This window comes from Bos indicus x Bos taurus, chromosome 23 (assembly GCF_003369695.1).
Source record: "Bos indicus x Bos taurus breed Angus x Brahman F1 hybrid chromosome 23, Bos_hybrid_MaternalHap_v2.0, whole genome shotgun sequence".
NCBI classification, from domain to species: Eukaryota; Metazoa; Chordata; class Mammalia; order Artiodactyla; family Bovidae; genus Bos; species Bos indicus x Bos taurus.
Window position 1 is genome coordinate 7515706 of NC_040098.1, and position 23096 is coordinate 7538801.

Sequence of the window (23096 nt, forward strand, 5' to 3'; positions counted from 1 at the left end):
TTAATAAACTTGCCAAGATTATAAGTTAATACACTTGACAAGGTTAAATGCCCCAGGTAACACAGTGAACTGTGGGAGCCAGGAACGATGCCAATGTGACGTCAAGCCAAGGCCCCACACCACCATATTTACAATCCCTTTGGCCCTGAGTTACACTAGGCAAAGCCAGCTCAACTACTCGGGGAGAGAAACTGGCATTTTTTAAACCAATAAACTATTCTCTTTTTGGTCAGTTTTTAAATCTTTGTCCAATATTTCTATACTGCCTTTTTTTTTTTTTTTTTTACTTTTTAAAAATTTATTTTTAACTGAGGGAAAATTGCTTCCCAATGTTGTGTTGGTTTCTGCCATTCGACAACGCAAATTAGCCACAATTATATGTGTATCATCTCCCTCTGGAGCTTCCCTCCCCGCCCTTCACCCCAGCCCCCTAGGTCATCACAGAGCGCCAGGCTGGGCTCCCTGAGTGATAAAGCAACTTCTCACCAGCTATATGAGAGGTTTGTGGGGGTCTCGTAACATAGCTCATATTTTCTATAGATCTATGCTTTTAAAAGTGCACTTTCAGTGATTAAATATATTTGGGCAAGTGTCATTCACCGTGGTAAAAAAACCCAGAAGCATTTGAATTTTCCCCTTTCTGCAGATGAGGTATGAAATCCAGGCATGACGTCTCCATCAGAACTTTCAAGAATCTAAGTTCTACCCTCCCAGAAGGTTATAGAATCACATTCATCAAAACTGGAAGGAACCTCATATGATCCAGTCCAGTATTTTCTTCTTACCATGAGGACGCTGAGACCCAAGGAAATGAAGTAACTTGTCACAGCCATGTCTAGACTGATGGTCCAGCTTTCCTCATTCTTCCTGCAATTCCACTCAGCTTCACTCAGAGACTGACAACAAGAGGCCAAAGAGAAGAGCACCACGTGCTGTTCCCTGATGACCTCATGACATGATGTATGATGCTGGGGGTGCGGGGGCGGGGATTTACACCTTTGAACAAAATGCTTCCACACCTTTGAATAAAGTGATGTAATATTCTATCCACTGGGAAACTGACGGAACTACAGCTATTTGTCTATGGCCCTTCTCTTTCTCTTACTGGATTCATTTCACAAGTACAATTAACCAACATTTAGGAAACCTGGGCTGAGTTCGCCCTTTCTTTTCACGGTCAAGGGCATCGGCTGCACCAGTAGCTCTGTAGCCCTGAAGCAGTGCCATGGAAGAGCCTTTCTCTCCCCTCTCTCTCCATCTGTCTCCCTCTCTCTCCCTCTCATACACACACACATACACACACACACACACACACACACACACACACACACAATATCCTGATACACAAAAAGGAAAACTAAGCTCATGCTCTTAAAAAAAAAAAAAAAAATTTCAGTAACTAAATTCAGGTTGTCCTTTTGCTAAGAACAGAAGCAAATGACATTTGTCTGTTAGAGAAAACTTTCGACTTTTCAAGAGTCATCCCTGACCCCTGGAATCATTGATTCCCAGATCTCTATGCAGGAGTAAGTTAAATACCAGCTGCCCGTGTGCCCTGGTTTATCTGGGACAGTCCTGGTTAGTACCTGTTGTCATAAAGAAATTATTAATCGCACCCCTTTTACTCTCAAAAAGCTCCCCATTTGAATCATACAGCACATTGTCACCTGGTCAAATAAGAACTTGAAAAATCTGTCCATCACATAAAGAACCTGATTCTTACAAATAAATGCCAATAGTATCAGAGGGGAAATAAAAATGAGTGGTCATAAAAACAAGATGCTTCCCATGAAACTATCTTTTTATTCTTTAAAGTTATAAAATTTCAGGTAGCAGTCTATTTCAAAGTAAGTTCTTATAAAGTTCAGATTTGCAAAATACTGCAAACACCTCACTCAGAAAATATTTCCCATAATCTTCCTAAAACAGTAATCTTGTCCACCTGAATCTTTAAGCAAACTGATGTTTCGTTCCACCATTCTCAGTGTTTCTGTAGGAGTATTATTTGTTATTTGGACCCAAACACTAATTAGAAAGCAGGTAATTGGAAACATAAAATTTATCCCAGAATATGTTCTTGAGCAAATTTAACCATAAAGAAAATTGAGTTTAGAGACAACATGTTATGGTGGTTCAGTGCATGGACTTGGGGGCAGCCTGGGTTTGCAATGAGCTTTACCATTTACTAACTATGAAACTAACCTCTTTCACCTTGGTTTTCCCACACATAAAACTAAAACAGAACTAATATCAACTTTGGGAGTTAGAGCTATTTATGGATCTATATATCTCCAGTATGTATAGAGAGATGCCAAGGTCATAGCAAAACTATTGATATGTAAGTATTAACACAGGTGGCTGTTGTTGAGATGATGAAGCACTCCTCTGGTGTTTGAAAGAATCTATAATACATGGGATTATTTTGTCATGGATAATTAGAGTGCATATGCCATTCCAATAAATGATGCTGAAACATCTGGACATCCAAAGACAAAGAAGAAGATGGAAAAGGAGGGGGCCAAGGAGAATGAGGAGGAAAATGAAGAGAAGGAAAGGGAAAGTGGGGAGGAGGAGGGGTAACTGTCAACTTAAAATTACTTCTAGTACTTTAAATACTTGGGAAACTTAAAATGATCCTTTTTATATCTCAAGTATTATTTTCAAAATCCCAAAGCCAAATGCACAAAAATTCCAGACAGAAGTATGTGCTCCATTCTACCTCATCCAGAGTGTATGATTGTTACTGCAGAGTGTGTTGGGATAATCTACCTCACAGCACTGGATTTGGTAGGAAAAGAAAATTAATCTTAGAAAAATATAAACTCCTCAAAAAAAATAATAATCCTCAAAGGATAATGCAGATTCTACTGATGTCCTGAGCATCTCATTAATCATAACTGCCAGGGGTAGAGTTTCCAGGTATCTGAAAATGCCTAATTAATTGCCATTTTTCATAGTACCTAACTTTTAACAAAGGAAACAACATGTTCTTGGAGCAAAACTGAAGTTCAGTTAATTATTTTAAAATTGTATTAAAAGACAGCATCTCCGTGGCTGTCCTTCTCCCCACTCTGAGAAAGTTCCACACCTCTGCCCTTCTTTCTTTGCTCCAGGAACCAGCGCCTGGGCTCACAGGAGTCTGCCACTCTCTCTGCCACACGCAGGCCACACCCTGGCCATGCTGTCGCCAATGCTGAGATCTGCAGTTCTGCCACCCCCGTCGTCGCTGCCCACCAACGGCCACACCAAGGCGTCCAGGGCTCTGCAGTGAAGATGCAGACGCTTTTGCCAAAGCTGCCGGCACCAAGAACACTGGCGTTTAGTGCTTTCCACGCTGCTCAAAGACTCCCCGGAAGACATCTCTGCCCATTTTTTTCTCACGAGCAAAACAGCTGAGATCTAATGAAAGATTACCCAGAAGGGACGGTGACCTGCCATACTTAGGGTCCCTCATTTTCTATGGACAAAACCATAAGAATCTTATCTTTTACCCCAGGAGTTAAAGGTAAGTCTCTCCCTGGGAGGATTTTCAATGTCTCTTAAAAAACAAGTTTTTGAAAGTGCCAAGCTACCAGCTCTCCGGACGTGGCCGAATCTTAGGATGAATTCAGTACAGGCTTCGTCTGTGATCCTTACTACTTAGGAAGTCAGATAAAGAGCACTGCACACCCACATGTACGTGAAAGTCACACCTGTGCAGTTAACCAAGATTTATCAGGTACACACCAGACACGGACCTCAATGCCAGGAAAATCCAGTTCTTGTCCTTGAGGAGTTTGCGGTCTGGTGGTGGCCCAAGGCTGTTTGGCTAAAAGATGAAAGCTCTCAAGAGTCTATAAATCTGCTCTCAGGTGAGGAATAGTGCACCAAATATCAGCTGACCTTGCATTCTTCTCTGATACAATCTCAGTTCAGCAGGATCATAAAAACGTGAGGTTATTATGAACAAAAATAACTCTGAGCTATTTGAAATTTAGTAAAACTGAAAAATGTAGTTCAACTCACAGTATTGCAGACTTTATCTGTAAAGAGAAGCACTGCCCAAATACATTCACTGATTTGCTTGCTAATGTTCTTCCCAAGTAGAAGGTCCATAAAAGACTCATTCATTCCATACTGCACAATATCTGTATTTTTGTAGGGAAAAAAGTGGAGTATATTGTCCACTATCCCACAGCCCTTAAGTTTCCTCATATAATATTATCGTGGATTCATAACTACTTTCTCTACTGTGTCCATTATTCTTGCTTTTACAAACAATATGGCAATAAACATCATTGAAACTAATATTTGTACATTTCTGTGCTTCAAAAAAATTCTTAGAGTAAAATTACCTGGCCAGTAGACATACAAGTATCCAAGGCTTCATTACATATTATGCTCCAGAAAAGCTGTCTTAATATAAGCCCTACTTGTAGTATAGGAACTATATGTTTTATAGAAAAATTCTAAAGTAAATAAGTGAACCATTGGTGGTTTGCTTTCCCAGGAAAATACATTATGTCCAGGGAAGAAAAATGGCAGATGAAGTAAGAAACATAAATTATGATCTCTTGAAGAGAATAAACAGTTTCTGGATTTAAAACTTTTTTCAGTCCAACAGCACTTTTAACCATATTTATGATGTTGAAGCTGAAACTCCAATACTTTGGAGTTTCAATACTTTGGCCACTGGATGGGAAGAGCTGACTCATTTGAAAAGAGTCCCACCTCGATGCTGGGAAAGATTGAAGGCAGGAGGAGAAGGGGACGTCAGAGAATGAGATGGTTGGATGGCATCACTGACTCAATGGACATGAGTTTGGATAAACTCCAGGAGTTGGTGATGGACAGGGAGGCCTGGCATGCTGCAGTCCATGGGGTCACAAAGAGTTGAACATGACTAAGTGACTGAACTGAACTGATGTTCTTCTTTTAAACATTCTACACACACGTGCACTAGGATGCCTTCCTAACAATTCACCTCAACTCCTCCGCTCCTACAAACATCCAGCCTTGATAAGTTTAGCAGTCACTGGTATATTTTTTATTAATTGTATGAGCTACATATTAAGTATGTCATAACTATTTGCACTGCACAATCTAGCCTTTTTGTTCTCTCCCTACATAGAATCTGCATTAATGTAATATAAGTATTCTCCACTGAGTGTGTACCATGTCTTTCAAAATGAGTGCCATGTTTTATTAGAGAAATGCAAATCAAAACTATAATGAGGTATCACCTGACAAGGGTCAGAATGGCCATCATCAACTACAAACAATAAATGCCGGAAAAGGCGTGGAGAAAAGGAAACCCCTATGCACTGTTAGTGGAAGCGTAAATTGAAATAGCCACATGGAAAACAGTATGGAGGTTCCTTAAAAAACTAAGCATAGAACTACTATCTGACCCAGCAATCCTATTACTGGACCATATACCCATCATTTCAGTCAGTTCAGTTCAGTCGCTCAGTCGTGTCCTACTCTTTGCGACGCCATGAATCACAGCACGCCAGGCCTCCCTGCCCATCACCAACTCCCGGCGTTCACCCAAACTCACATCCATCAAGTCAGTGATGCCCTCCAGCCATCTCATCCTCTGTCATCCCCTTCTCCTCCTGCCCCCAATCCCTCCCAGCATCAGAGTCTTTTCCAATGAGTCAACTCTTTGCATGAGGTGGCCAAAGTACTAGAGTTTCAGCTTTATCATCATTCCTTCCAAAGAAATCCCAGGACTGATCTCCTTCAGAATGGACTGGTAGGATCTCCTTGCAGTCCATGGGACTCTCAAGAGTCTTCTCCAACACCACGGTTCAAAAGCATCAATTCTTCAGTGCTCAGCCTTCTTCACAGTCCAACACTCACATCCATACACGACCACTGGAAAAAACCATAGCCTTGACTAGATGGACCTTTGTTGGCAAAGTAATGTCTCTGCTTTTGAATATGCTATCTAGGTTGGTCATAACTTTCCTTCCAAGGAGTAAGCATCTTTTAATTTCATGGCTGCAGTCACCATCTGTAGTGATTTTAGAGCCCCAAAAAATAAAGTCTGACACTGTTTCCACTGTTTCCCCATCTATTTCCCATGAAGTGATGGGACCAGATGCCATGATCTTCATTTTCTGAATGTTGAGCTTTAAGCCAACTTTTTCACTCTCCACTTTCACTTTCATTAAGAGGCTTTTGAGTTCCTCTTCACTTTCTGCCATAAGGGTGGTGTCATCTGCATATCTGAGGTTATTGATATTTCTCCCGGCAATCTTGATTCCAGCTTGTGTTTCTTCCAGTCCAGCATTTCTCATGATATACTCTGCATATAAGTTAAATAAGCAGGGTGACAATATACAGCCTTGACATACTCCTTTTCCTATTTGGAACCAGTCTGTTGTTCCATGTCCAGTTCTAACTGTTGCTTCCTGACCTGCATACAAATTTCTCAAGAGGCAGATCAGGTGGTCTGGTATTCCCATCTCTTTCAGAATTTTCCACAGTTTATTGTGATCCACACAGTCAAAGGCTTTGGCATAGTCAATAAAGCAGAAATACATGTTTTTCTGGAACTCTTTTGCTTTTTCTATGATCCAGCTGATGTTGGCAATCTGATCTCTGGTTCCTCTGCCTTTTCTAAAACCAGCTTGAACATCAGGAAGTTCACAGTTCACATATTGCTGAAGCCTGGCTTGGAGAATTTTGAGCATTACTTTACTAGCATGTGAGATGAGTGCAATTGTGAGAAAACCGTAATTCAAAAAGATGCACGCACCCCAATGTTCATTGCAGCACTGTTTACAATAGCAAGGATGTGGAAGCAACCTAAATGCCCATCAACAGAGGAATGGATAAAGAAGATGTGGTACATGTATATAATGGAATATTACTCAGCCATAAAAAGGAATGAAATGGTTCATTTGTAGAGATGCAGATGTACCCGGAGAGTGTCATACAGAGAGAAATAAGTCAGAAAGAGAAAAACAAATATCATACATTAATGCATATATATATATGGAATCTATACAAATCGTATAGATGATCTTATCTGCAAAGCAGAAATAGAGACACAGATATAGAGAACAAATGTATGGATATCAAAGGGGGAAGTAGGAGGCTACGAGGAATTAAGAGATCGGGATTGATCTACAGAAACTACTGATACTGTACATAAAATAGATAACAATGAGAACCTACTGTATACACAGGGAACTCTACTTAATGCTCTGCAGTGACCTGAACGGGAAGGAAGTCCAAAGGGAAAGGATACATGTATATGTAGGGCTGATTCATTTTGCTGTCCAGTAGAAACTAACCAACACTGTAAAGCAACTCCACTCCAATAAAAATTAATTAAAATTAAAATAATTGGGAAAAATAAAATAAACACTCTTACTTTTGAAATTTGGTCACCCTTCCAGGAGAGACAAAATTAAAGCTTAGAATTTTGATGCTGGCACACCTTCTAAGCATTGCCTCTGGTTTGAAATCACAGCCTCAGGACTTCCCTGAGGAAGTGGTCCTGTGGTTAAGACTCCTTGCTTCTATTGCAGGGTGTGAGGGTTTGACTTCTGGTCAGGAAACTACAATCCCACATGCTGTGTAGTGTGGGCAAAAATTTTAAAAAAGGAAAAAAGAAATCACATTCTCTCGCAGAGGACAAACCCCAGACACAAATCCAGGGTTTGTGTAACTTGTACCCCATTGTGATTTCCTTTTGCCTAATGGCTCCTGTTTATTGAAGGCTTGTTGTATGCAAGTGCTTTTCCAAACTTTCCTCATTGCCAGTCCATATAACGGCCCTGGGAGGCGAGTCACATCCTGTTTTAGAGGTAAGGAAACCGAAGCTGATGTAGAATGATCACGTAAGAGCCTGGATTTGAACGCTCACCCCAGAGTCCCTGCATTGAACCACCACCATCACTATGGCACAAAGAAGCAGGGTCAAAACAATAACATTCATTTTCCAACTTTCAGAAACAGCATAATATTTTTAATTACATGCTCAGAATATTTCTTGGCACACCATATAGCATGGCTTATAAAACATTTATACATCAGAACCTCTCTCTCAATGAAGAATCTGGGTGTTTGACAACACTCACCACCTACTGAAAAGATTTTCCAACATTGAACATTGAGGAAGATTGACTTTTGACACGTCTTTTGGTTCGAGAAGACTGAAGGAACCCAGGCATTTCCCTCACATCCTCCTCTGGACTGCATTAAAAGGAGAGAAAAGGAATCTAAAAGAATAAACCCACAACTATAAGAGACCTATCATAGGAGGGGAATCAGCATGAAGCTGTGTGCCGTAAGTTTCTGGAAGATAGGAGACGGAGGTGCATTGCGCTATGAAGCAGAGCTGCAGCTAGGAAGGGGCCCTGATAGATGCCTGTCCAAACCCTGGAGGCACCAGAGCCAAGGAAGGCAAATTTCACAGGGCAGGACTGTAGGTGGGCTGCAAAGAAGAGAATTCTTTGGCGGTCTCTAAGACCCATCCCACTTCTTCTTCCACTTGCCGTGCAAAGGAGAACGGGTGGGCAGAAAGTCACAAGCTACACGCAGAGAACTCCCAGGCTGGATGGATGAATGAATGAATGAGAAGAAGCCAACGGAACGACAGACAGGAATTCCCAGGTTGAAAGCTGAGGTCCACTGGAAAAGCAAACCAGAAATCAGAAAACATTTGATTTTTTCCATATTACCTTCACGTTTTCTAAAAGAGCTGCCCTTTCTCTAATAAGCTTATTAATTCAAGCTGACATTTTCTCATTCAGCTTCCCCATGATGACGTGACATCCCAGCAAAGTGGAACAGGTTCAGGAAAGCAATCCTGTGAGCTCTCTCCTCTGCTCTGAAAATGAACGTCATCAAGGCAGTATTCATGAGCATGAAGTGGTCTCTGAATGGCTACATCCTGACAGACACAAGGCCAATCTTGGAGAAAAAACTGTGGGGACATCTTCCCCAGAAGCTACCTGTGCAAGGAAACCCCCACTTAACTGAGAAGGAAAGTGACGAAAGGACGCTCCAGAAAATCTCAGGTTATAAATAAAAGAGAAACGCCGGCTGTTAAATCGCAGACACCCTCTCGCCATTTTAAAAAGCCATCTCCTTATTTTTATGATCAGGCAGCAAAACAAAGCCCTCGACTCTCTAACGTGCTTGCATCACTAATACCACAGTCTGCTTGCCATTCCCTGGGGGAAGCCATACCCCGGACAGCACGCGTGGCTAGTTAAGTCATTGTTAATTCCCACAACGAGAACCTAGGAACCACCTCACCGCAGTACAGGGTGTTACAAACATCGCTGTGAAATCACAGCTCGGTGAGAGCCCACCATCCATCTTTCTTCTACTCGTCAGCACACAGAGCTCCAGCAAAAGACCCATTCAAACAGCGCATCTCAGACTTACATTATCAGCAGACACTGCTTTAATTAGCAGTGATTTTCAAAGGACTGGTTTGGCTTCGAGAACTTCCTGTGAACCATAAAGTAGAAATCTGGATCCTTATCAGTTTCACTTTTCTCTTCCCCTCCCTGCCCTGGGTTCTAATAGACTCAGCCCTCATTTTTTTCCCTTTGAGAAAAAAGAAAAATGGAAATGGTGGCTAGGATTTTGCCATTCGTGTGCAATCCACTTTTTCCTCAACCTCAGTGATGCAAAAGGGACTAAAATTAGAGTTGCAAAGGGACCAAGTTATCTGTGTCAGGCACATTGCAAGGAGCAGCGAGAACTACAAGAGGGAATGAATACGCCCTAAACAAACCATCTCAGAAATAACATTTAAAACACAGAGCCCATATTTTGTAAATTGCTACTCCTGATGAAAACACAGAGCCCACTTTATGTACTGCTGTAAGAAAACAGAATGCCTTATTTTGATAATATTTCAGTGTTAATATTGAAGCAATTACATGCTTCTTTCTTCATCGATTCCATAATTTTCCCCCATGATCCAGTTCTCAAATCTTTGTCATTTCTCAGTGAAAACATTGAAAATATATGCAATTCAATTTGTGAGCACTGAACTGTGAACTTTCTATACTGCAAGGAAGGTTTAATCTAATCATGACGACTTCTGTTTTACATTTGGTCAGTGATGACATAAAAACACAAATTATTTCAATGTTTGTATAAACAGACATTCTTTGCCATGGAAAAAATTTAATCAGCACACAGCCAAAGGGTATTTTGCTAGAGACTCAAAGTTTCAGAGAGAATAACAATCTTGACAAATCCAACCCAGCCTTGTACAACCTAGCCTCTTAGCTAGGACACTAGCTAGTGTTAGTCACTCAGTCGTGTCCAGCTCTTTGTGACCCCATGGACTGTAGCCCACCAGGCTCCTCTGTCCATGGGATTCTCCAGGCAAGAACACTGGAGTGGATTTCCATGCCCTCCTCCAGGGGATCTTCCCAACCCAGAGACAGAACCCAGATCTCCTGCATTTCAGGCACATTCTTTACTGACTAAGCCACCAGGGAACCCCCAGGACACCAAAGGTTAAGTGACTTGTCAAAAGCCAGACAAATACAACCTTCCCTAGCCTCAGATACAGCATGTTTTTCACCACATAGGCACTTAGGAAGAAAGCCTCTTATTTGGAATAAGAAGTCCTCATCACACACACACACACACACACACACACACGCGCGCATGCACACACACACACGTGTAGGTTCTCTGTTCTGATTTTCACAGATATGTTAGAATGGTCCCCAGAACACAGACACACACACACACACGTAGGTTCTCCGTTCTGATTTTCATAGATATATTAGAATGGTCCCCAGAACACACACACACACGTACGTTCTCTGTTCTGATTTTCATAGATATGTTAGAATGATCCCCAGAACACCTGCATGCACTCACCTACCCTAACTCATCATTTTCCCAGCCTCACCTTATTCTGCCATGATGCCCATTAAGACTCAACTACAAAATTGGTGCAGCCATTATGGAGAACAGTATGGAGGCTCCTTAAAAAGCTAAAAACAGAGCTACCATATGATCCAGCAACACCACTCCTCGGCACATATCCAGACAAAACCATAGTTCAAAAGGATGCGTGCCCCTGCACCCAGTGTGCAAGGCAGCACTGTCTCCAACAGCCAAGACGGAGCAATTTACACATGTCCACTGACAGAGGAATGGACAGGAAAGACTTGTGTGTGTATATATGAATACACAAAGGAGTATTACTCAGCCAAAGAAGGGATGAAATAGTGCCATTTGCAGAGACATAGTCAGAAACAGAAAAACAAGTATCATATAACATCATTTATACATGGGATCTAGAAAAACGGTACAAATGAACTTATTTGCAAAGCAGAAATAGAGTACAGATGTAGAGAACAAACTTAAGGTTCCCAAGGAGTGAAGGACGGGCAGGATGAACCGGGAGATGGAGACTGACATATACACACTACTCTACGTTACGCAGACAACTCGTGAGGACCTACGGCAGAGCAGGGAACTCTACTCGGTGCTCTGTGGTGACCTAACCAGGAAGGAACTATACAGAGGTCGATGCATGCATATACGCAACTGATTCACTTGACTGCACAGCAGAAACGAACACAACATTGTAAAGCAACTACACTCCAGTAAAAATTAGTTTTAAAAGAAGAGTCAGTTCCCACTGCTTTGACAGTTTCCCACTGATTCCCATGACAGTGACCCATCACCATTATGGCATCACGGCGTCTCATCTCCTCCCTCCGTTCTTTATATCATGCTACAGATTCTTCAGATAGCTTTAAAAATGTGTTACTGGCTCTATGAACAGGAGGCCAGAGAGAGGTTGCTGCTGCTACTGCTGCTAAGTCGCTTCAGTCGTGTCCGACTCTACACGACCCCACAGACGGCAGCCCACCAGGCTCTGCCATCCCTGGGATTCTCCAGGCAAGAATACTGGAGTGGGGTACCATTTCCTCCTCCAGTGCATGAAAGTGAAAAGTGAAAGTGAAGTCGCTCAGTTGTGCCCGACTCTTAGCGACCCCATGACTGCAGCCTACCAGGCCCCTCCGTCGGGTGGGACTATTTCTCATGAAAGAGAGCTCTAAGAGTAGTTACTTAGTTTTTTACCTTGACTTGCCAGTGGTCAGGACTCATGGTTACTCTGTGCAACTACACATCTTCACCTAGGGTGAAACCAGAATCTTCTTACTACTCACAATGCTTGAGGGCTGTTTCAGTTCTTTGGAGAGCACATCTTAATCAATCAACTCCCTAATACCTGGTACAGACTGATCAATCCTATGCCCCTCTACTGACTTCTCAGAGGAGGTCTACCCCTGTAAGATATGAGACCAACTGACTTGATCTCACTAAAAGTTCGGAAGTGACGCTGAGCTCAGGAATTCAGAGAAGCTAGTTCTGAGTTTCCTCTGTTTGCCTTCCAGTCAAGGGAGGCTTACTGAGCTGCTTACCATAAAATTGTGTTCAGTACCACCCATCTGTTTTGTGAAAAATAATTATTTCCACAGAGTATGTTGAGTGTCAGCTTATTACAGAGCTTTGGCTCTCTCAAACAGTTAAATTCAAAATATACTGATGACGAATGGGCCATCTTAGGAGGCGTGTAGAATTCACAGCAGGCACCACAGACGTGCCAGAGAGGTCAGCGGCATTCTCAGAGACGCGCAGATGCCTGCCATTCTCCGTGATGGTGCCACCCGGAAAACCGAATGAGCCAGTAGCATGGAGGAGTTAAGGTTTGGGCACAGATTAACTCATATCCTCTACATCAGAGTAACCAGACACAGTGGACATTCAGAACAACTTCTCAGTGAAGTCCAGAACATAGCAAGGGTCACTGGACCACTCTCACAAATAGCAAAGAAATGGAAGGAAGTTTTCAAGATAAATGACCAAATGTCAAAGAAAAGGAAATATTGTTTGTTTGTTCTCCACTTCCCTTCATCTTGGTCATCACCAGAATTAGTGTATTAAGGATCTAGGGCAATCAATTATGACATAAAGATACAGAGATTCAGCACCTTTCCTCCAGAGAACTACAAACTTAAATTTACCACTTATTGTATTATGTGATGCTACCTTGTCAGAAATAATGCATAGATCAGAAACAACACTCAAGCTGTACAGAAAATAATCTCTCAATAACACACCAAAAACACTGGCAGTAGTCTACACTTTTTTGTTCAGATATGTAAGCACCTACTAAGTGCCTGTTACCAGGGACCCTAGTTAGATACAATAAGAAAAATAAATAGGTATGCAAATGTTGGTTTGATGCCTTGGGAGCTTGCTGGGTGAAATTTGAAATTGGTTATCATACGGGGGGGGGGGGGTTTGGAGAGACCAGAGAAGGGGCAGAGACTCCAGAAGGTGGGTGGAAGGTTTAATAAACAGGGATCTTACATACAAGGCTTTCTTGGGCATCAGCAAGAGAAGTCAATCTCCTGGATTGCCTGTCAGAATCTTAGAAGTTTACAGAGAGGTCCTACCTGGGTCCAGTCAGACTGTCCCACCCAGACAGTCTCAGCATCCCCTTCTTCTCAAGGCTGCATCCCTGAAACAGCTCCCACTGTGGGAACAGTAGACAGAATTCATATTCTAAGGACAGGGGACCAGGGAGGAGGCTTCCACTGCCTGGTCTTGCTCTTGGGTCAACCAGAGGTCATGTTCTCTCTGTGATCTCCTCCAGCAGTTGATATTATAATGAAACAAAATATGTTACTGCATAAAATGCTTCACGATTGTTCTCATTGTTAAGACATTCTGATGAGTAATTATATATAGTCTTGCTGTCCCGAGTCTATGTAAGAATGAAAAAATTTGGAATGTTTATGTTTTGCACCCTTAGAATATTTCTAAGCTACTTAAGCTTACCATTATTTCTTTATAATCTACTAAAAAACAATCAAAACATAATAATCTCCTCGATGGCCGAGGCTTTATCAAGCATGTTCCGTGGCAGCCCTTAGCACATGTCTTGTTCAAATGGGCATTCAGGAATACATACCGATCTGAAAGGATCTTTTTGTTTCTCAGGACAGACATGAAGTTGACTCTTTGAAAATGCTCCAAACAAAACTCAACAATGATATCGGGAATTACAGCCAAAACAGTAGTTTTGCGTTTTGTTTGCTAACAGATTTCTTCTTAGAAAAAGATTTTACTTTTATTATTGAATCTATAAATTGATAGTTGATTTAACCTTAAAGTACTACCCTTCACTGGATTACCACAGAATTTTTAAATGTATGTTTTGTATACTTATATTTTACCCATCATTTTTTCTTCCACATCATTTCTCTTTCATTGTATTCAAAAGAGTCATGATTCTCTTTCCCTAAAATTGAGGAGAATGTTTTTGTGGATCCTAAGGAAATCTACATGTCATAGGATAAGTCTTTCACCCTCAAATTTAAAATAAGTAAAAAAATTTTAATAATTAAAGGTAAAATTTTACTTAAAATACCAGTTTTAAGCTTCTTATATTATACACATCCTGTTTAACAAACTGTCAGATGATTAATTTCTTTCTCAATCTCAGATAGTTACTTTTACTCAAAAAAGCAATGTTTTTTGAGTAAAAAACACAGCAGTCAGTTCCACTGTGTTCATTTGTTTCCAGCAAGCATCCGTATAAAATGAGTTGGCTGTTGTACCCTTCTCATTATGATGATTTTTGTGATATTTATTGAACATTTATTACTTGGGAAGATAGAATTGTCTCGAGATATACTAACTGATGTGATAGAAATTATTAGACTTATGTGTGAGATCTATTTGTTCTTATCACCTTTTAAGAGAAAGAAACCACCATTAAGTCAGAATGCTCTGAGACGCATGACTATTTTTACTCTGTTAATACTGTATTTTCTTTTTCATTAATAAATTTCAGTTAAAGATCAATGTAAGTGAAATTCTTTGTTGATGCATTTAATCATCTAAAATAAAAGGAGTTTGGAAAGTAGTCAAGATTTCTTGCTTTAATTTTACTTGTTATATTATTTACTTATTTTTGGAGTAGGAAATGGCAACCCACTCCAGTATTCTTGCCTGGAAAAACCCAAAGACAGAGGACCCTGGCAGGCTACAGTCCACACGGGCACAAAGAATCAGACACGACTGAGCAGCTGAGTACTAGCACCATTTACTTATTTATCTATTTATCTGCACAGGTAACTTTCCCAAGCACTGAACTTTATTTACTGTGTTCCTGCCCTCCCTGAGAACCGCCTATGCTCAGTACAGATTGGATATTCTGGCGTCTTCTGATCCACCCCAGATTTTCCTGCAAATCTCCTGGAAATTCATCAGGGGCCAGTCCTAGGCTTCCCCTCCAGACAAAAGTCCATGAATGTTATGACAATTACTCCCTCTAAAGAGAGGTTTTTGCTCACTTCTTGATTCAGAGCTGTGTTCTGGAGAGATTCGGGCACGTTTGACCTCCCGGGCAGTGAAACGTTTATACACCAAGAGTTCATTTTCACTTTTGTTCACTTGCCCCATGTCCACTATGGTTATTATTCCTCTAAAAGACTGCCAGTGAGCTCTGGATCCAATTTCACACTCGTTCATAGCAACTCTTACTGGTGTATTTATTAACCATCTATCTGGTTCCATCAAGGTTTTATAACTCCTAAGCCTTATAGTTCACATATCTGAGTGTTCCTTTTACTTTGAAATGCATTTCAGCTTTCTCATTTTATGTAAACAAAGCCTGGATATGTACTTGCTAAGTAAGTCAGGCCAAAAGCAGTTTGAAAATAACAGGTTCAGCCGAGGGACTTCACATACATTATAGTTGATGCTCGTAACAGCCTTCCGATTAAGTATCACTGCTCCCCATCAACAAGCGACTTAACTGAGACGCGAAAGGCTTAAACAAAATCCCATCATCCCACATTTAGAAGTGATGGAGTGAGGATTCTCATCAGATCTTCCTGATTCAAAACCCCTGGTTAGTTCTACAGTAACACATGGCTTTTTAAAACAGTCCAAAAGCAAAGTGGTCTGGGGCCATGACATGTTTAAACAATCACCTGCAGAGAGGTCCACGGTCAATATTCAAAATGACCCAAATCCTTTAAGAAGAAGTTTTATAGATTTTATCCAATATATTTCTTCAAGACCATGAAATTCTAACATACGTTAGGAGTTTTCAACACAATATGGTTTTTTCTTCCACCTTTCAGGTTTTAATATCATTGCTAGTGCATATATCTCAATGTCAGACATCCAGAACAACACATTCTCATGAGTTCAAGAAGCCACAGTCTTACAGTCAATACAGTTTTAGTTTTTGCTACTTGTACAGCTATTAAAATAAGCCATGCCCTGTTCTAACATTAACTCTGAAGCCTCAGTAACTTTATAAACATAATTAATCTCCTAAACCTATCAGGTGAACCATGAACAATACATTCTAATCTATGTTACAGCACATTCTGTGTTTGAGCAAACAGAAGTGACCACTGTGTTTACTGACATTAAATTTCTTAGCATCAAGGTAAAGCAACTTTTACAAATTTTACTGCCAAAAACTAAACTTTTTCAAAAGTAAATTTTATCCTTACATTTTATCATTAACTTTTTCCATAAAAAAATTAAAATTGTCCATAATACTCAGATTTCCCTTGACACACATTCCTGGTATCTCTGAAATTGAGTTTTGAATATTCGCTAAACTTCATATGAGTAAAGAAAATAACCTCCCAGTATTGAGGTGACCACCACCAGGTCTCAAAATAAATGGATCCTGGTTGTTAAAACAGAGATAAACCATATCATTTAACTAAATCTAATTTACCCACATTCTAGTAATGACATCATATTAATAATTTTATCACATTGTTTTCAGTAAAACCCTTGGAACTCATTGATTTCAAGGTCATTGACCAGAAAAACAGGGAAACACAGGTGCCTGGTATAACGTTTTCACACTATAACAACTGATTTTTGCTCTGCTAGTTACATCATAAATCCGTGTTTGTGAAATATCAGCCTTACCGTCAGTTTCTCCTCTAAATTCTCATTTAATAAGCTTCCTTTTCCATGCTTTTCAAAGTCCATGTTGAAAGAGAATGAGAGAGAGAGAGAAAGAAAAGGCAAGATTCCGATTCTGTCTAGAAAATGATGTGATGTGCTTACATGTTAGATATTGCAGGACATTCCAAGTTGTGAGAGCCCAGGACACTATCAGAAAGCCCTGGCGATAATTTCTGGTTAGCTAGTGTTTCCATTTATAGATGTTCAAACCCCATAAACAGAGCCCTGAAGAGACGTCAGGCAGCTGGCCTTAGATAATGATAAATGTCACCAGATAAGAAAGCAACTCCTCAACAGGAGATTATCCCTACATGTTAGGTTCCCTGAGCCAAGAAAGATGTCTGTGACAAAGAGCCACTGTCAAAGAATTCATTAATAGCCATTGCAGTCAAATAAAACGTACTATAGAATATGGGCCTAATAAACAAAATTTAAAAGGACAAATGTGTTGGGACTTCCCTGGTGGTCCAGGGGTTGCGACTCAGCCTTCCAATGCAGGGAGAGAGGCGGGCGGGTTCCATCCCCGGCTGGGGAGCTAGGATCCCACATGCCTCACAGCCAAAAAAACCAGAAGCGATATGGTGATAAATTCAATAAAGACTTTGAAAAATGGTTCACATCACCTACTGAAGAGCACATGGAACTCTGCTCAATGTTAGGAACTCCCTGGACGGGAGAGGGGTTTGAGGGAGAGCGGATACCTTGTGCATGCTTGGCTGAGTCACTCTTTGTTCATGGAACCTATCACAACTTTGTTAACTGGCTACACCCCAATATAAAACAAAAAGTTTGAAAAAAAATAAAATTAAAATGATCCACATCAAAAAAAAAAAATCTTTAGATACAATCTAAACCTGGCATTCAAGCCTCTGTACTAATGTAAGCTATACAAATAGATCTTTTTTTTAACCTCTGTATCAATAAATGAGAGTAACGCTTAAAAAAAAACTTTACAAAATAAAATTAAAGGACAAATGTGATGGTCTTATAGCAAACATGAATCAGCCAGCCCCATTCTTTCTAATTCCGATTTGAATCCTGGCCTTATTTTGCAGTTCAAAACTTTAAAAAGTCACTTCAAGGAAAGCACAAAGTTAACTAATTAAAGCTATTCAGACACACAACATATATATTCAAGAGGTGTTGTCAACTTTATATCATGAAAAGTAGGCAAATGATGTCTACAAACTTCATAAAAGAAAAGTGATATTTTTCCTTCACAAACCTTATTATTTTTTTCATTATCCTGGATTTTCTACTGAGAACAAAGTTATGACATAGAACATGAAACTCACTTTTTCCAGTCAAACAAATGTTCCCAGAATTCTTTAGAAATAGTTATATGCCTGAAAAAAAATTAACTGTGCAGCGCGATGGTAATTAACTCCCTGTTTTTTACGGAGAATAGATACGTGGATGGCAATAAAAACGGCTTTCAGAAACATGTTGCGAGGCTCTGACCTTTGGCGTGATCACAGCTGATTCTCTATCATCAGGCCGGGTGCACTAGGCTTATTCTGCATCAGGATGGAAGGGCTGAGGATTCTAGAAGTGAAACATTTAGCAGAAATAAACCTAGCCACCACTGTTTCAGGATGAGAATTCAGAAACTTCTATCAGACTCATGGGCAAAAGTGGTTTCCCTCTTTGGCTCTCCTCAGATCCAGAAAGGGAATCACACATGCTAGTTATTGTTCCAACAAGCTTGGAAATGTAAGTCTTAGAGGCTGATTAGCATGCAAGATCCATACGTGTCAAAAGCAAGGCAAGAGCTGACATTTCATATGAGGATGAAACAGAACAGGACCTTATGGTCCTTCCCCTCCATGTTCTCTGCCTGCCTTTTGTCTGTGAGAAACCTTAGCCAAAGAATAAGTTTAATCAGAGAAGTGAGAAAATGCAGAAACAAAGGAAAAGAGCTCAACAAGATTAATCACAGTAGTCATTAAGTATCTAAGAACTTTAGTTTCTTCTCAAGAACTATAGATACTATTCTGAGCCATATCCTGTGAGCTGTCTTACAGATACTGAAACCGCAGATGGGAGAAGTTAACTACATGGTGCCCAGACTGTAGGCACGACACAGCGTCGCAGTTCTGAGAACTGGCCTCAAAGAAACAGGGAAAAAATGACCCTGGAATTGAAGATTAACTATTTAAAACAATCAAGATGGCTCTGATCAGACCACTGACGACCAATTTCAAGAGGACTGTCAGAGCTGACTGTACTGTTACTGCATGGAGTCCCCTTCCTCTGTCTGTAACAGCTCTTGCTCACTGATTGTCAGAGGTGGGATCGGATTTTGGATAGAAGTCCACCCTCCTCCTCCCACCCCACCCACCGCTTGCTGGCATCCAAACTAAAGCAAACTTTTCTTTCCCCAACCTTGCCTCTTTATTGGCTGTTGCACGGTGAGCAGCTGGACCTTACTTTCAGTTACAAAGGAGACTTCCCAAAATCTCTCTAGAGGGAAAAAAAAAAACCCACAACCCAGCATACTATGGCTGCAAAAGAAAACTTGGTCAATGCTAATATAATACCTGAAGGTGAAATCTATGATCCAGTTGGGAGTAAAGGGAGGGTGGGATGCAAAGCTGGTTGGGGAAGGAGCAGATGCTGGTGATAATGAGAAGAATGGAAAGTTTAATTAAACAAACATGTGCTGAGTATCCATAATGGATGAAGAGTACTAGGTGCAGGCAGATTTTTTAAATAATGGATAAAAATAATAAAAAACGCTAAGATATAATCTCTGCTTTCCTTCCTTCAACAAGCTCACAATGTAGGTGTGACTGAACATAAATAAGATAACAGCACTCTTACACAGCACACCCAACAGCACTCACCCTGTGCCAGCAACGGCTTTAAGACTTTGCATATACTGTCTTAATTAATTCTCTAAACCACTTGTAGGAGGTAGACACTATTCTACCTACTTATTCTTAGTGTTTGTTAAACACTTCTAGGTAGGCACTGTTATTTTCCCCATTGTTACCAGCTGAACTGTCTTCTCCCCAAAATTCACAGTGGAAATCCTAACCCCCCAGTCTCTCAGAATAAGACAATATTTAGAGATAGGATCTTTACAGAGGTAGCTAAGTCAAGATGAAGGGAGCCATGTGACTCTGCAGAGATAGCTGTCTGGTCAGAGGAAGGAACATGTTTGCTATTGTTGATAAACAGGAAGGATAGCTCTTGGCTTCCGTTGGACCAGCAAGTGCATGAGGGTTGGCTTTTATATGGGCATAATTTTAGCTAAGGAAAGGTCCTGGTCCTTCAGTTCAGTTCAGATCAGTTCAGTCGCTCAGTTGTGTCCGACTCTTTGCAACCCCATGAATTGCGGCACGCCGGGCTTCCCTGTCCATCACCAACTCCCGGAGTCCACTCAAACTCACATCCGTCGAGTCGGTGATGCCATCCAGCCATCGCATCCTCTGTCGTCCCCTTCTCCTCCTGCCCCCAATCCCTCCCAGCATCAGAGTCTTTTCCAATGAGTCAACTCTTCCCATGAGGTGGCCAAAGTACTGGAGTTTCAGCTTTAGCATCATTCCTTCCAAAGAAATCCCAGGGCTGATCTTCAGAATGGACTGGTTGGATCTCCTTGCAGTCCAAGGGACTCTCAAGAGTCTTCTCCTACACCACAGTTCAAAAGCATCAATTCTTCAGTGCTCAGCTTTCTTCACAATCCAACTCTCACATCCATACATGACCACTGGAAAAACCATAGCCTTGGCTAGATGGACCTTTGTTGGCAAAGTAATGTCTCTGCTTTTGAATATGCTATCTAGATTGGTCATAACTTTTCTTCCAAGGAGTAAGCGTCTTTTAATTTCCTGGCTGCAATCACCATCTGCAGTGATTTTGGAGCCCCAAAAAATAAAGTCTGACACTGTTTCCACTGTTTCCCCATCTATTTCCCATGAAGTGATGGGACCAGATGCCATAATCTTAGTTTTCTGAACGTTGAGCTTTAAGCTAACTCTCTCACTCTCCTCTTTCACTTTCATCAAGGAAAGCTCCTGGTCCTTAAACATATGTAAAATATATTTAAACATATCCCTCCAGAGTCACATGGCTCCCTTCACCCTTTATCCAGAGCTTCCCCAGTGACCATCTAATTTAGCATATCCTCTGTCCATTCATTTGCTGTCTTCTACTTCATGCTGCTGCTGCTGCTGCTAAGTCACTTCAGTCCTGTCCAACTCTGTGTGATCCCATAGACGGCAGCCCACGAGGCTCCCCCATCCCTGGGATTCTCCAGGCAAGAACACTGGAGTGAGTGTGGTGCCATCACCTTCTCTGCTTCTACTTCATAGTTCTTATCATTCTGCCAGCCTATCATTATACATGATATTTGAAGCTTTTGTTATCGTTGTTGTTCAGTTGCCCAGTCATGTCTGACTCTTTGTGACCCCATGGACTGCAGCACACCAGACCTCACTGTCCCTCAACATCTCCCAAAGCTTGCCCAAGTTCATTTCCATTCATTGGCAATGCCATCCAACCATCTCATCCTCTTCTCCTTCTGCCCTCTATCTTTCCCAGCATCAGGGACTTTTCCAATGAGTTGGTTGTTTGTATCAGGTGACCAAAATATTAGAGATTCAGCTTCAGCTTCAGTCCCTCCAATGAGTATTCAGGGTTGATTTCCCTTAAGATTAACTGGTTTGATCTCTTTGCTGCCCAAGGGACTCTCAGGAGTCTTCTCCAGCACCATAGTTCACAAGCATCAATTCTTTGGTGCTCTGCCTTCTTTATGGCCCAGCTCTCACAACCGTAGACCACTGGGAAGACCACAGCCTTGACTATATGGACCTTTGTCGGCAGAGAAATGTCTCTGCTTTTCAACACACTGTCTAGGTTTGTCACAGTTCTTCTGCCAAGAAGCAATCATCTTCTGATTTCATGACTGCAGTCACCATCCACAGTAATTCTGGAGTCCATGAAGAGGAAATCTGTCACTACTAATGGGGCCAGATGTCATGATCTTAGTTTTTTAATATTTAGCCTTAAGCTGGTTCTTTGACTCTTCTTTCACCTTCATCAAGAGGCTCTTTAGTTCCTCTTCTCTTTCTGCCATTAGAGTGGTATCATCCATATATCTGAGGTTGTTGATGTTTCTCCCACCTATCTTGATTCCAGCTTGCATTTCTCATGATGTGCTCTGCGTATAGGTTAAACAGAGTGACGGCAGACAGCCCTGTCGTACTCCTTTCTCAGTCTTGAACCAATCAGTTGTCCCATACAGGGTTCTAACTGTTGCTTTTTCACTGGCATACAGGTTTCACAGGAGACAGGTAAGATGGTCTGGTATTCCCATCTCTCTAAGAGTTTTCCACCAATTTGTCATGATCCATATAGTCAAAGGCTTTAGAATAGTTGATGAAACAAGAGACAGATGTTTTTCTGAAATTCCCTTGCTTTCTCTATAATCCAGCAAATGGCAATTTGACCTCCCTCTTCCTTTTCTAAATCCAGCTTGGACATCTGGGAGTTCTTGGTTTGCATAATGCTGAAGCATAGCACGCAAGCATGACCTTACTAGCATGGGAGATGGTGCAATTGATTTGAAGTTTATCCATATCTAACATTTATTTTCAGTTCATATCTCCAACTACAATAAGTCCCCTACATGTGAACCTTCAAGCTGCAAACTTTGAAAGATGCAAATGTGTGTTTCATCAGTGCCAAGTGCAAATGAAGCTGCAGGTTGCTCTCCAACTCCTGTTGCTGACGATCCTTCACTCCACCATCTCCCACCTCCTCTACCCGCTCCAGTCAGTAACCCTTCCTGCCTGTTCATTTGATGACAGCCCCTGTATGCCAGCTGTTGTCCTGTACTGCTGTACTCTTCAAAGTACTATACTGTAAGATCAAAAATGTTTTCTCTATTTTTTGTGTTTGTTTTTTATGTATTACCTGTGTGAAAAGTATTATAAACATATTACAGTTCAGTACTATGTAGCTGATTGTGGCAGTTAGTTACCTAGGCTAACTTTGATGGACTTACGAATGCACTCCAAGAACAGAACTCTTCCATATGTGGGGGATTTCTTGTACTATATAAGCACCAGAGAGTGCTTTATTCATCA

At 41.1% G+C, this 23096-nt stretch overlaps 1 protein-coding gene across 3 annotated transcripts in view; it reads right to left on the reverse strand.

Annotated features, from left to right (window-relative positions):
• The window catches only part of MLIP (muscular LMNA interacting protein), a 295087-nt gene that overhangs the window by 266161 nt on the left and 5830 nt on the right, over nt 1-23096 (reverse strand). Inside the window, exon 1 of one of the 3 annotated variants that reach the window (XM_027524174.1) lies at nt 16966-17546. The exons of 1 other annotated variant lie outside the window; for it this stretch is intronic. In XM_027524174.1, the coding sequence (XP_027379975.1) occupies nt 16966-17028 (63 nt within the window). In that variant the 5' untranslated portion in view covers nt 17029-17546. Of the gene's footprint in view, nt 1-16965; nt 17547-23096 lie in introns of those variants that run through there. One more of the 3 variants, XM_027524168.1, reaches the window with a different exon arrangement.